At 51.1% G+C, this 14200-nt stretch overlaps 1 protein-coding gene across 3 annotated transcripts in view; it reads left to right on the forward strand.

Annotated features, from left to right (window-relative positions):
- The window catches only part of MSI2 (musashi RNA binding protein 2), a 336713-nt gene that overhangs the window by 289360 nt on the left and 33153 nt on the right, over window positions 1-14200 (forward strand). For all 3 annotated transcript variants that reach the window (XM_087826226.1, XM_087826225.1, XM_087826227.1), the window contains exons 9-10: window positions 6999-7113; window positions 13570-13644. In XM_087826226.1, coding sequence (XP_087682352.1) covers window positions 6999-7113; window positions 13570-13644 — 190 coding nt within the window. The remainder of the gene's footprint in view (window positions 1-6998; window positions 7114-13569; window positions 13645-14200) is intronic.

Consider the following 14200-nt stretch of genomic DNA (forward strand, 5'->3'; position numbering starts at 1 on the left):
TCTGTTTTATAGTTGAGAAAACCAAGGCACAGAACAGTCAGGAGCAGCAATTTAGAACTAGGAGCCTCAGCCTTCAGGCTGGACTGCAGTGGACAGGGCAAGACCCTGCCCTCAGGACAGGACAGGTGGGAGGCTGCAGCCACTGGGGCATGTGTCTCAGGTGGTGCTGGGGACCGACTCCTGTCCACACCTTGCCCCTCTCCAGCACCTCCGAGGGAGAGCCCACCTTAAGGAATTCCTCTGTCCACACCCAGCCGCTGCCTGCTAAAGCAGAGGTGCTGGTAGTACTGACCAGACCTCTGTGTCTTTCAAGGAGCTCCCCAGAAGGACAGTGCCTGCTGTGGAAGCCACAGTCATCCCTCAGCACGGCCCCCCCCCCCCCCCGTTCCCCTCCCTTCCTTCCTGCCCGACAGTCCCAGTTGATCCCTGAGCAGCCAGCGGTAGATTTTACTCTTTGAAATAGGCCCCCTCCCTGGAGGAGTAAGTCATTTCCAACATGTCCTGTTTGGGGTGAGAAGTGAGGCTGCAAACACTGGCCCCTTCAGGCCACACAGAGTTCCCTTGTCCTGGGCTGAAAATCAAGGCCACAGGCCCAGGGCTTGGGTTTCGCCAGACCTGGAGGGGTCTGGTTTCCCTCCCAGCTCCAGGGGCCTGCTGACTGGGGCTGTTTGTGTAGAAACCAGGAAAAAACAAAAGGCTTTTCACGTCCCAGACCTTGGCGTCCTCCTCAGACAGTCCTCAGACCGCCAGCCTCTTCCTCTCCCAAAAGGTGCCGAGCAGGGAGCTGGGCTCGGGAGGGCCCCGGGCCAGGTGGGTGGGGCAGCCACTCAGCAGCTGCTGAGCAGTCCGCACAGAAGTCCCAGGGCCTGCTCCGAAAGCCAGTGCCAAGCAGTCCCCCTTAGGGTGTGGCAGAGGACCGGCTCCCCGGGCACGGGCCATGGCATCAGGCGACCTGGGCTCAGACCCAGCCCTGCCACACAGGAACTGGGTCTGCAGCCATAGGCAAGGTGTCTGACTTCCCTGGGCCTTAGCTTCCTGTTCTGTGGGGTGGATAGATAGTGATAAAGGATAGCATTGGGTCCCCTGACAAAATAGGAAAACAGAAGGCAGATTAGATCAAAGTATTGCATCAGTGTTAAATGTCTGAGGTTGATAACTGCGCATGTTTAGGAAAAGGCATCAGGTATGCCGCTCACTCAGATGGTTCGGGGGGAAATCATACAGAGAGTGTGCAGATGATAAAGCAGAGTAACAACAGGCGATCTGGGTAAAGGGCCTACAGGTGTGCTTTGTGCTGTCCTTGCAACTTTTCTATAAGTGAAATTATTTCTAGAGTTGGAAACAACCCTTGCTGAGTTGCTTTGGACCCTGATGGAGAAAAGCCCCCACCCCCAGGAGCAGCCAGCACAGAGAGTTGGAGTGTACACGTGCAGGCTCCCATCAGCCTCTGGTCCCCTAAAGGACACCCTGAAAGAGGAGGGTCCAGCTAGGCCATCCTTCTGAACCCATGGCCGTGGGGCTACAGGAAGCCACACCCCTCCTCCAAGGCCAGTTTGCCAAGCAGAGCGGCGTACACAGAGATTGAAATTACAAAGCCAGTCCCATCTACCTTTGGGGAGCTGGCCTTGGGCCCCAGGTGTGGGGCTGCTTCTTGGCTTTGCCAGCCCCGAAACTTGGAAAATGGGAGACCTGGTCTCCCCGCTGTGAGAAGCTGGTTACAGTGTCCTCTGAGGCTTCCTACAAGCACGGCTCCAAGTGGCATTTCCTGCTCAACCTCTGGCCCCTCCACCAGCCTGGTTTGCCTGCGTGCTGCCGTTCGAAGCAGTGGCAATGGCTGCCATCGGGAGAGGCTGCAGAGGTGGCGTCTGAGGTGCTGGCTGAGGAGACTTGAGGACCCAGGCCTGGAGATGTTCCTTCCTCAGACTCTGCCCTAGACGCAGCCCTCTCTGCTGTGGGGGTGGGAACACGGATTACACATGAGCGTCAGGGGTGTTGCTAAAACAGCTGGAGCAGGAGACCTGATCCCCAGGAGAACCGCTTCCATTGTGCTGCCGTTGACCTGGGTGCTGGACAAGCCTCTCTGTAGCTGCGCTGGGAGGGGAGCTCCCGAGCCCTGCCTGTGCCCCCGGGGGAAGGCAGCCTCAGTGCCCACTGCCCGGGAACCCAGCCAGCTGGACACCAAGGGTGGGAGGAGTATTTCCCACTGTCCTGCCTGCTCGCTGCCCTTCACCTATCTCATGTGGTCGTTAGTCTCCACAGGTGGCCCCTGTGATCCACGCCTCCCAGTATTCATACCCTTGTGTGTTCCCCCCAACTCCGAATCTAGGCTGGCCCCAGGTCACCAGCAGAATGGGATGGAAGTAACAGTGTGACTCCCAGGGCTGGGCTAGACAAGGCCTTACAGCTTCTGCCTGTCTCTTGGAATGCTTGTGCTTGGGACTCAGTTGCCATAATTGTGAGAATTATGAGTGAGTGCCATGGAGAAGCCATGAATAGTTTCCCCTCCCCTCAACCATGGAAAGTCGAGCTGAACTAACGTCGGCTGCCTGCCCTGTGAGTGAGGAAGACATCCGAGTCCAGGCTTTCTCTGGTTCCAGCCCCAGCCACCATCTGACCACAAACACACAAGAGACAGCACGCCAGTGCTCCGCTGAGCCCACTCAACTCACAGCCACCAGAAAGAATGATAAATTGTTGCTCAAAGTCACTAAGTTTGGGGGTGTTTGTTGCATAGCTGACTAAGACACAGTGTGTGGCCAGATGACCTAAGGATGTGGCCAGCTGCAGAGATAGGTTGAGTTTTCCCTGTTTGGGTTCTGACTGTAACTCGGGTTGTTCATGCCAAGTTCTCTGGTTTGCACAGGGCCCGGTGGGAGGGGGGAGGGCTGGGGGGCGGGGGTGGACCCAAATGTGGTCTAAGTCAAGAGGCTCCAGAGGCTGACAGGCCCAGAAGTGACGAGTCTGATTGACGTGTGAGTACTTGCCTTAATGTTAGGAGAACAAGACAATCTGTCCTTTCCAGGGAATGAGAGCTCTCAGAGGTGGAGGCCTGCCTATTTATCGTTACATCCCCTGCAGCCTAGCACTTGCTGGGCACATGGAGTTCCTCAGCACCATTGAATCAGATAGACTGGGTCCCCTTGACCATCACAAGCACATAAGTCAATCCATGCTGTGTCTGGAACTTCACCGAGGGACCAGGGAAGATAGGGCTGACCCTGATCCCTGCCCTAAGGACTAGCAGACTGATGGGGGAGACGAGGTTTCCTCTGTGTGATGGGTGAAAGACATAGTTCCATCCTCAGCAAGCCCCTACTAGGACTCAAGATACAGAGAACAGCTGTGCGTCTTTCCCCCTTTGTATGTTTTCTTCATACGACATCATCAGAGGAGCAGGGGCTGGGTGGGCAGGCTTCCTGGGCCTGAGAAATCTTCCCAGAAGCCTTCGCTGCAGGCCAGGCCAGGCTCCCTGGGTCGGCTGCTACCTCTCCCTGTCACTCAAGTGCCTGGGACGTGCCAGGGTCCCCCAGAGAGTACGCATGCCATGGCCCCTGGCCTCGGGGAACACGCATGGCTGGCACAGCAGTGGTTGACAGAACCCACGCAGCCGGTGCTGCCCAAAACACCACCAGTGGAGACAGCAGAATTAAACGGCGCTGCCAGCCTTTCTCAGTGAGATGAAGAGTAGGTGGGTTTGTTTAAAATATTCCCATTACAGTCAGTTAACCTTTATGTTCCCTAAATGAAAATTGTATAAACCTGAAATTTTCGTTGATCAGGTTGCCTAGGAACAGGCGGCGGGTTTTCATAAGACAATGCAATAGATTGTCACCGATAGGGCTATTAGAAACTGAGCTGGTTAGCAGCATTGTTCCGGATCCTGGTGTTATCGTTAGGTAATTATCTGTCTGCCTCCGCAGAGCACACCTTTCTTCCTGGCCCAGGCAGGCTCTTGCAAATGAGGTTTCTCAGCCTGCTTCCCAGGCCTGGGGGTAGGATGCAGAGGCCAGGAGCAAACTGTCACCCCTGGGTTTAGAGGAGAAACTGATGCACTCAATTCTGATGGACTTCTTTCTTTCTTTTTCTTTTATTAGCACTTGTTTTATGATGAATTTATTTCCGGGCCATAAGTTTTTGATTTTGAAGGTCCTCTGGGATATCTTTTTCTTCTGTGCAGCCTCCTCTCTGTTTTAGGAACAACCTGCTCTTTTGCAGTAGGATCATCTCCATGTGGCAGGGAGAGCTCACGTGTGGGTTAATCCGCCCATGAGCTCTGTAAGTTCTGCACCGCATCTGGGGAGCTTTGTTCACCCGGATGCGCTCAGTGACCAGAGAATCTACGCCTAAACCCTTAAGCTCGGCATCGCTTTCTGCATTTTTAAGCATGTGCAGCAAAAATCCAGCACTCTTTTTAGGCCACCGACCCTGTGCCCAGCCCCACTCTTGGGCTGTGCACACCTACCAACTCCACCATTGTAATGAGGGAATGGCACACACTGCTCCTGCCAAGTGACATCCTTCAGATGCTTGGTGGCTTTTCGGATGCACACACCCTTGATGGCCCCGGTAGTTTCGCGGGTATTCTTAAAGTGAACACGAAGGTTTGAACCTCTCGATTTGCATGCTGTTGTGGGATTTTCTGGGTCACGTGAACAGCGAACCGTTTTCAGAGGTCACCTCAGGCCGCTTAGGGGATGAAGTGAATTAATTCCTTCTTAATCACCTTTCCCCTGCTACTTTCAGCGGTAATACTCCAGGCAGCAAACTGGGGAACGGGCAGTCACAAAACGCAGGACAGCAATTACAGAACAAAGTCACTCTGAGACAACTTTGCTATGTCTTTTTCATATTTTTCCCCAATAGGATGTATACCCTTGTTTATTTTCACTGTAATCACTGTAATTTGCTTTTTTCCTCGCTCGCAGTTAGACAGCCAACCGTCCTGGTTTGCCCGGGACTGAGGGTTCCCCAGTGCCAGGCTTGTCGTTATCAGCACACTTTTCCATATCTGTGTCGCTTCCTGTCACCTCGGGTGAACCAAACTTGGCCCAACCAACTCCTTGCTCTTGGACGTTCATGGTATTTCTTTTTTTTCTAATGATAATTAATCCTTGCAGTGAATACAGGTAGCCTCCTCCATATCCTTGCAGGTTAAATTCCTACAAGTCAGATTTATTAGGTCGGAGAATGTGTGCGCGTGTGGCTTTTGATGTTTTGTCAGGTTGTCCTCCAGAAAAATTAGTGCCGGCTTCCAGCCCTCCTGCCCATGGCCCGGGCTCGGCCGAGTCACCCTTCCCCACGGCCAGTCCCTTAGGCGGAAGCTGGGTCTCATTTTGGGACGCGGGCTTCTTTATTAGCCGCTTGCGCGTTGCCTGCTCTTTTCGGGATGCCCATCTCTTTCCTTTTAATCTGTAACAACTCTTTCTAGGAGGCATATCAGTCATGAATGTTGAACCATTTTGTCCGTCTTTTATAAGGATGTGCAGTTATTATTCTTTAAAGAACAGGAGTCATTTGCCAGTTCCCCGCTGCCTTTGAAGAAAGAAGAGTTAATAGTTGAGGTCAGTGAGGTTTCCCCCTAGCCTTAAGCACTGAAATATTGTTTTAAATCAAGTATTTGGGAGGAGAGTATCTCCAGAATGGGAACCCACGTAGCTCCCTTTTGAAACACAGTTGAACTTCCCCTTCATAGCTCAGACGTGCTCTGAACCATGGTCATTTCCGTGTGACAGTGACACCCTCAGCAGCTGCCGAGCTGCATGGAGCTCTGGCTCCTGGACCAGATGGCCCCAGATACCCGATTCCTGTCTTAGCCCCGTCAGTGTCAGGCTGTCGTGCAGTTACTTCTGCTGCTATGAGCACCCCTACGACATCCCATCTTCATCAGCAGTGGGACTGATAACTGGCTAACAGGGCTTGTTAAGTTTATCTGTAAACTAAAAGCAAGTAACGCTAAGCATGGGCCTAAGGAACCTTACTAAAAACACTGTAGGAACTTCAGGCAACAGTTTTACTTATTTCCTGGGGTTTGCATTATATATTGTTTATATAAAGATGATAGAGATAGATAGGTAGGTAGGTAGGTAGGTAGGTAGGTAGATAGATAGATAGATAGATGATAGATAGATAGATAGATAGATAGATAGATAGATAGATAGATAGATAGATAGATAGATAGATAGATGATAGATAGATAGATGTTGTTAAATAAGTGACTTCTAGGTGTGTGAGCAAAATAGGATTATGAAATTTTGGAGGCAGAAGGGAAACAGAAAGAAATTATTATCAACCTGTTGAAGGCGTGGGTGCAAAAAGAGAAACCTGTAATCCAGATGAACAGAATCAGCGTTTAATCTTATTTCTTCCCTCGGGGGTGTGCCGAGGACGGTTTATGGAGATGGTGGCATCACTGACCTAGAAATTTTAAAAATCCGGCTTCCAGGCCTGCCCCTGCCAGGATAAGGTTTACATCCCATTGCACAAGTCTTCTGATGATCAGTTTTCTCATCTGTGAAACGGAGCTAAGATGAACTGGCCTCTGTGTTTAATAAGAGGTGGGATCAGATAGCCTCTGTGTGAAGAGTCACTGACTTGAAGGAATCCAAGAGGAGTCTGTAAACATGTAAAGGGACATCCAGTCGTGCGGGATTGTTACTGTTGCTGTTGTTACTCACAGACACAAACCGCATGTCGCCTCCTTGCTTTCATGCCTTCCACACAACCTGAGCTCCCGACCCACGCGTGTGTATCTTCGGCTTATGTCCTTGCCGCCCTTCCAAACCCAATTTCATCCTTGTAGGTTTTTCTGAAGCGGGATTTGCACAAGTGGTATGTTTTCTTAAATATTTATTTTGCAGACCATTTACTCGGCACGGCTATTTTTACAGTGAGCAAGGAGCAAGGCTAAAAATAACCCGGCTCATAACCAGATCAGTTCTGCATTTGACATTTACGTGGAATTCATTTGCATCTCATTTGTTCGCCTTTCTGTTTAACAGGTAGAATGTAAGAAAGCTCAGCCGAAAGAAGTCATGTTCCCACCTGGGACAAGAGGCCGGGCTCGGGGACTGCCTTACACCATGGACGCGTTCATGCTTGGCATGGGGATGCTGGGTGAGTCTCGGGGGGCCTAGGGACCCAGCAGAGTCACCGCGGGCTGGGGGCTGTGGAAGCCTGTACACCCAACTGGGTTACCTACCCGCTGGGCAAGCTGCTTTCCCCGGCTGAGCCTCAATTTCCTCATCTGTAGCTGAGAATGATGATCCCCCTTGCTAGGCAGTTGTGATCATTAAATGAGCAGAGATGGAGAGAGGGAGGAGGGATGATCATCTTGTCCCAAGCCTGGCTTATAGGAGGCACTGGATGTTATTTTCTTTCCTTCTACTCCCTCATTCAAAAGAAGGACAAGTCACTCCCTCCCTGCCCCAGCCCTCTCTCCTGACTGGGACTTTTGAAAGACCTCAGGACTCCTGGCTGGCTGAACTTGTGTGGCCGAGGCTACATCTTCCTGAACTTGAGAGAGGAGGGCAAGTGGTGAGGGTGGGTGACAATCCTGTCTATTTAAATGATTAACATTTTTCTCTTGGGATATCAAAATTTGCATTTTAATGGATGTTTTAAATAGGCTGTTTTATTCTTTATTTGCAACAAAAAAAAAAATGATGAAAGACAAGTGTGTTTGTCCTGACGAAAAATGGTCTCCCCTGGCTTTTAGAGAAATTGAGTTGCATATTATGCCCCTTCCTTAAAGGTATCTCTGTCCGTCCTGCGTAGATAATTGAAAATCTTGCTGCTTAAATGGCATGAAAGATGGGGAAAGCTGTGGAGGAGCATAATAGTGTGGGTCGCAACAATAATTAGAAATTTCAAGGCAAGAGAACGGTATTTTAGTGCAAGTTATTGTGTGTCGGGAAAATACTAATTAAATGGGATAAATGGTAGTTAATGGCAAAATCCCATTCAGGCACATGATCTGCCTAGTTTTAATGGGTTTTCATTTGGTTTGGCCAAGAGCCTCTCTTCTACATTGTTTGATAAGCTCTTTATGTATTTTCAGATTTGCTGCTGTTCACATCATTTCTGGCTTAGTTTTGCATTTATAAAACTTTCCTGGGTTTTATAAATTCTTGAAAAGAATTTTTCTGAGGAAATAACAAGGGCAGGTGAAGTTATTTTTGAGGAATTTAAAATGGAGAGAGATGCCATAAGAATATGGAAAATGAGATGTTAATTTTTCTCAAATTAGTGATTTAGATTTAAGAGTTTCAAAGAAAAATCCTATTGTAAATCTTTAAAAACTGGGCAAATGATTCTAAAACTTATCTGGAAGAAGAAACTCTAAGAATAAGTTAGAAAATGTTTTAAAAGGAGAAATGAGAAAAGACTAGTTTGACCAAGTATCCAAACATAGCTCAAAACTACAGCAATTAAAATAGTGTGGTATAGAGGAATGCATTTGTTAATGGAAAAGTTAAAGAACCAGAGCTAAATACATTTCCACATAAGAATGTCATTATAAATTATAAGATTATTTTTAGAAATCAGTGAGAATTGTTTCCTGCTTGACTACAAGGCACTTGTTTGGCTCTTATTTTATCTGACTCTTTTTTTTTTTTTAAGAAGTGAGACTATGAACCATTAAAATGTTTAAATCTATTCATTCAACAAATATGTATTGAGGGCCTGCTAAGTGCCAAACCCTGTTCTCAACGCCAAGGCAGCCCAGAGACTAAAGCCTCTGATCCCAGGGAACTAACATCTAGTGCGACAGAGGACACACTGGTCTGTCAATGACCAGGACGCTGCGGAACTAACTTTTAAATATCCCTTAAGGCTTCTCCATCCTTGGGGAGGTCGCATCAAAAGGAGACTGATGAGCCTATAGTTGCACAGTTATTTTTTCTTGATCTCTCTTGATATGGCTGCAGACGTCCTTGGGGAGGACCTACAGCTGTTTTGGTTTTAGCTTTCGCAGCCTTTGACAGAATCATAGAATAATCGGCCCCATGGGAATTCCCTAAAAAGAACGGAGGAGAGAAGAGGAGGGGTCCAGTCTCCCTGCCTTTGAGCTGGACAAAAACGCGGACCCACCGAGACCCCTAGAAAAGGCGCCTGTGCAGCCCTCAGACTTTGTTCTGTTCAGCAGCAAAGAGTTGCCCACGGTTACCCAGCTCGATGCACTAGACTCTCTGGTTTTTCTTAATGAAAATGGACTTAATAAAAGCAAACGTAGTTATTGCTGATGTATGTGATTCCTCTTGGCCTTCTCTGCCGCACCATCCTGCCTTGCCCTCTCTTGACCTCGCCGGGCACATGCTAACAGGCTCAATACCAGCGCCGGAGAAATTCCTCATTGCTGAGGCCTTGAAGAGCCTCACTCTGCAGGCCTGGCAATGGACAGACACTTGCCCAGTTGAAGAAAACCAGAGGCATTCCCGTCATGCCGTGCTGGGAAATCCTGACCCAGCGTTCCCCACTGTGAAGCCCCTCTAAAATAAAAGCCAAAAAAAATCGTCATCAAGAAGGGACAAGGAGCTGTACCCTGCTGGTGTTCACTCACAGACCAAGGAAGATGGGCTGGAACTTAGGACCACATGACTAGACTCTTTTGTAATTTCAACTGGGATTTGTCTTTCCCCAAAATAACTGTTGAGGTCATTCCCAAGGAGCCCTCCATTTGTTCAGCTGTTTCCTGGTAAACAGAGGAAACTCAGAATTCAGCCCTCACTTTCCTTCCTAGAGCCATACAGCGTGCTGGAACTTTCCGCAATGTGGAAACTCGCTGTATCTGCCCCCCAGGTCTACAGCCAGGAGCTGCATGTAGCCGTTGAGCATTGAAAATGTGGCTCGAGCGTCTGAAGAACTCAAGTCTATGTTTTATATCATTTAAATTAAATTTAAATTGGACAGTGTGGGTCTGGAGCAGCCCCATGATTCTGGATGATTCTGGGGCTGGGCATTTTTGTAGCCCTTTGCCTAGGACTGGTTCTTGGCACTTGGGGTTGTGTTTGTGTGCAGACCTCCTGGCCAGTGTAGGACCCCGGGCAGTGCTCTGCACACCCACAGCAGGGATCACACTCCCACAGTCCCCTTGTCTCTTCCAAGTCGAGGGCTTAGTGGGCGCAGTTTTCCATGCCTCTGGGTAGCTGAGTAATGGAGCCCAGGAGAGGATCAGTCACGGGCCCATCAAGAATGCAAACACCTTCTAGAGCTGGAGCAAAGATCTAGAACCACACTTCCGAGAACTCTGCCAGCACCCCCCAAAGGGAACCCTAAAATGAGCTGACTGGCAAATTCAAATTCGATTGTAGATTCTGGTTTTCTTTTTCCCACCGTGGAAAGCCTATCTGTAAGAAAGGTGGCCATCCAGGCAGAAGGCGTGGTTTTTCTTTAGTGACAAGAGATAATTACTGTGGGATTGATCAGGCGTCCAGAGTACTGGAGCAAATAAATTGTGCAGCAGCCAGTGCGGGAGGGGCCCGGCTCCTAATGGAAGTGGTGGCTGGGTCATCTCCCCATAATGCGGCCTGGTGGAGCCTCCGCCTGGGTCTGCCGTAATGTGCTATTGATATGCAGCCAGCCAATTTCCCCGCGTGGCTGGGGCCGGGAGCTGGCCGAGCAGAGCTGGGCTGCACAGCAGTAAATGAAGAGGAAAATTGGAGTAATGTTGTATTATAAATTTATGATTTCATCTGCCTGCCCCAGAGGATGTTCGGCAGTGGGGGCGGAGATCAGATCCCCCACTCTGGTGGCTGCCAAATTCTCACCTTTGTTGTTCAGGAGACAACGTTGACATCTCCAGGAAGATGGGGATAGGACCCCAAACCGGGGTGAACTTGACTATGCTTTTCTTACTTCTCACTGAAGACTTTCAAGTGTGCCAGGAAGAAAGTAGATGTAATGGAATCGTTCTGGCGGTCTGACTCAGGGAGGGACTGGGCGGTCCACCCCCACCCACCCCGAGGGCATCTCGAAGGTGACACATGGGCTTGCACTTCTGCTGTCAGATTAACACTAAAATATTTAAGACCCCCAGCACTGAAGTTAGAAGCAAGGAGTCATTTTTCATGCGGAAAGGCCCCGGGCAGCAGTGACTTGGCTGCATTTATATAATCCGTTTATCAATATTGTTGAAATAATGGTATAAGAAATCTAGTGCCAAAAGATCTGATTTGATCGCAGGTGATTAATTTGGAGGAGAATTGAGCTGGCCAGCCATGAAATAAATTCCAGGGACACAGTCAGTGTGCACGTGTCCAGTTAAGGCATCCGAGTCTTGGTTTCTGTCCCTGGTCTCTGTCCCTCGTCTCTTCTTTCCCCGTCTCGCTTGGGTCCTGCCTCTCAGCAGTCGGGGCAAAGCTGCCAGATCATCCTGTCTCGTCTGGGCAGTCTTCTGCCAACAGGACACCAAGAGCTGGGAAATAAACACTCAGGGAAGGAGCAGGTGGCAAGACCTTTCTGAAGTAGAAACGGGTCAATAGGCTTGTGAGTTGTGACTGCAAGTTTGGAGAGGCTCTGCTGGAACATGGGGAAGGAGTTGCAGCTGGTGTCAGTTGAGAATGGGGGCCTGTCATTAGTGCAAAGCTTTCTACAAAGGGCTACTCAAGCTCCCAGAGAAAAGGGAAGACCCCAACCCCCCAAGGGCACAGTCCTGGGCCAGAGGTAGGACTGGAACCCAGATCTCTGGGTATCCTGTCCAGAGAGGAGCTGTTCTGGGGCTGATGACAGATCCACTCTCCGAAGTGGAAGCTATGACACCAGCAAGCACTGGGAGGGGGAGAGAGGGGTCCTATGTCTGCACCTCTGGGGCATGAAAGCTCTGAACAAGCAGCTGGAGGACCAGCAAACTCTGACTCGTGGAGCCAGAGTGCACACAGGATGGAATTTAGTGAGCGACCCTGTTCCTTTCACCTGCACCTGCAGGGTCAGAAAAAGCTTGTAATACGTGAGAGTCCAGCGGGAAGGTGGACAGTGAGCTGCAGAGCCTGTGTTTAGGGTGTTTAAGGGGTTGTTTAGAGCTTCGGAGACACAAGTGGAAAGCTGTTGCCGTTGCCCTCGTGGCTGGAGGGTATGGTGACTGTCATAAACCCAGAGCAGCTTTCTCCCAGCAACGGGAATGATTCTGGCTGCTGGGAGCAGCAAGGAGATTGTTGGAGGGACTTGGGTAGCACACAGAATAGCCAGGAAGCCTGGAGAACAGGCAGGAGCAGGAGCTCAGCAGTCAGAGCCACAGCCACAACCAGGGGACAACCCAGAGTAACCTGGTCAGGGGCTACCGTTGCCACCGCTGGATGCTGGACTGTGCGATGGACACCAGAGTAAATCTGAACTGCCCCCTCCTCCTCTGCCCCACTGGCCCCAGAGGTGCGTCCTGGGGAGGCGTCCACTGGCCGAGCCCAGGGCCCCAGCCTGCCGAGCTCAGCAGGAGGAAGGTCTCTTTCCAAGGCTCCCAGAGAAGGGGCGGCAGGTGCTGGGCGGCCAAAGCACAGCCAGACAACCGCCTCAGAGGTCAAAGCCAAAGCCAGCCTGGTGGAGGTGGCAGAGTAGGTGGTAGGATGCCTGCTGAGGATCCCATGCGGAAGGAGACCACCTGAGCCTGGCAGGGTGGAAATGGGGGCGGGGTGGGAAGGGGGGGCGCCACGGGCCTCCCAGAGACAGTGGAAGTTCCGTCCAAGAGGCTACCCCAGCCTCTTTGTGGCTGAATTGAGAGGCAGGGATGTAGAGGGAAGTGTCCTGAGGGGCGTGTTGACGGGCTGAGAGCTGAGGTGACATGCCATGGCAGTCTCATAACAGATCGGAGGAGGCCACACACCACCCGAGTATTCCTCCGCACCCCATGCCCAGCCTGCACCCCTCGGTTAACCGATCACCCCCTAGGTTACCTGCTGGGACAGGTGTCTGGAAAATACATGGGTGCTGAGAAATGCCTGTTGAAACACATGACACAGGCTTCTCTGGGTGTGGGCCACACTTTGTGGTGTACATGTGACCACAACCGGTCCCTCACTCTTCTCGCAGGAATATTCTGGTACCCTGTGGAGCGTCCGTGCTTGGACGTGGGCCCCGAGACCCACCTCCTGTGGGCCAGGGCTCATTAGGCCCAGCGTTTTCCCAGAGGCGTGGGGGCGGCCCTGAGTTCCCCCACTAAATGGAGCCCTGGGACTCGGGCTCTGCCTGGGCTGGCCGCTGCCCTGGGAGGAGGCATTGGCAGGACTTTAATCTCCCACTGTCAATAGCTTTAAGTAAAATACACTCAGGGTAAGCTCTCCAAATGTCAGAGCCAGGCACGGGCCCCGGGTTTGGTGCTAATGCGTGGCATTTACTCTGCAGGTCAGGAAAGCGCGTGGGCTTTGGGAGTCTCTGCCCAAATATGGGTTAATTACTAGCAGGCTGACAGCAACGTGCCAGCCACAGAGAGGTGACCCAGGCCCTGGGTAAAGACCCTGGGGGGAGACCAATCATTTTGTGAAGGAAAATGACTCGGGCTGTGTCTCCTCGACCCTCCCTGCGCTCCCCCCACCCCAGACCACGGTGGCTGTGCTAACAGGCTGCTTTCTCTCTGTGTTCAAGGCTACCCCAACTTTGTGGCAACCTACGGCCGCGGCTACCCCGGATTTGCGCCCAGCTATGGCTATCAGTTCCCAGGTGAGTGTCTGTCTCCGGGGGCTTTGGAAACCTGGGTGCTTGGGGGCTGCACTGGGGGGAGGAGGACCCCTAAAGAAAACACTACTCATGCATACGTCCATTTGAGAAACAATCTGTGGGTGCTAATTTCAAATCCATTCCACCCCAGGGGCAGAGGCAGCTCAGGCTGTGATTAACTAAAGTGTTTCGCTGGTTTGAGTGGCAGCTTTTTAGGGAGAAGAGGGACTGAGGCAGGCTCACCCTCCTTTTTCTGTGCCTTTTGGGGGTCGGGGTTCTCACTGGGGCCAGAGTTTTCTCTCTCCTTCTTTCTCGCCCTGCCTGTTGTCTCACGTCTCCTACTCCCCCCGCCCCCCAGCTCCGTCCTGACGCCTTCCATGCCCTTCTGGTGTATGTTGGGTGTGCTGTTGGGGTTGGGGGTTACTGTCCGTCTCCGGTGGGGGTGTTTAGATTCAAATCTTAGGAAGCTCTGTAGAGAACTAGGCTTCAGGCGGAGTTTTGCTCCTGGATGGTCATCCAGCCTAGACCAGAGGCCTAGGAACCTCCAACCTGAGATGCA

This window comes from Miniopterus natalensis, chromosome 17 (genome assembly GCF_054644295.1).
Source record: "Miniopterus natalensis isolate mMinNat1 chromosome 17, mMinNat1.hap1, whole genome shotgun sequence".
In the NCBI taxonomy this organism is placed as follows: domain Eukaryota; kingdom Metazoa; phylum Chordata; class Mammalia; order Chiroptera; family Miniopteridae; genus Miniopterus; species Miniopterus natalensis.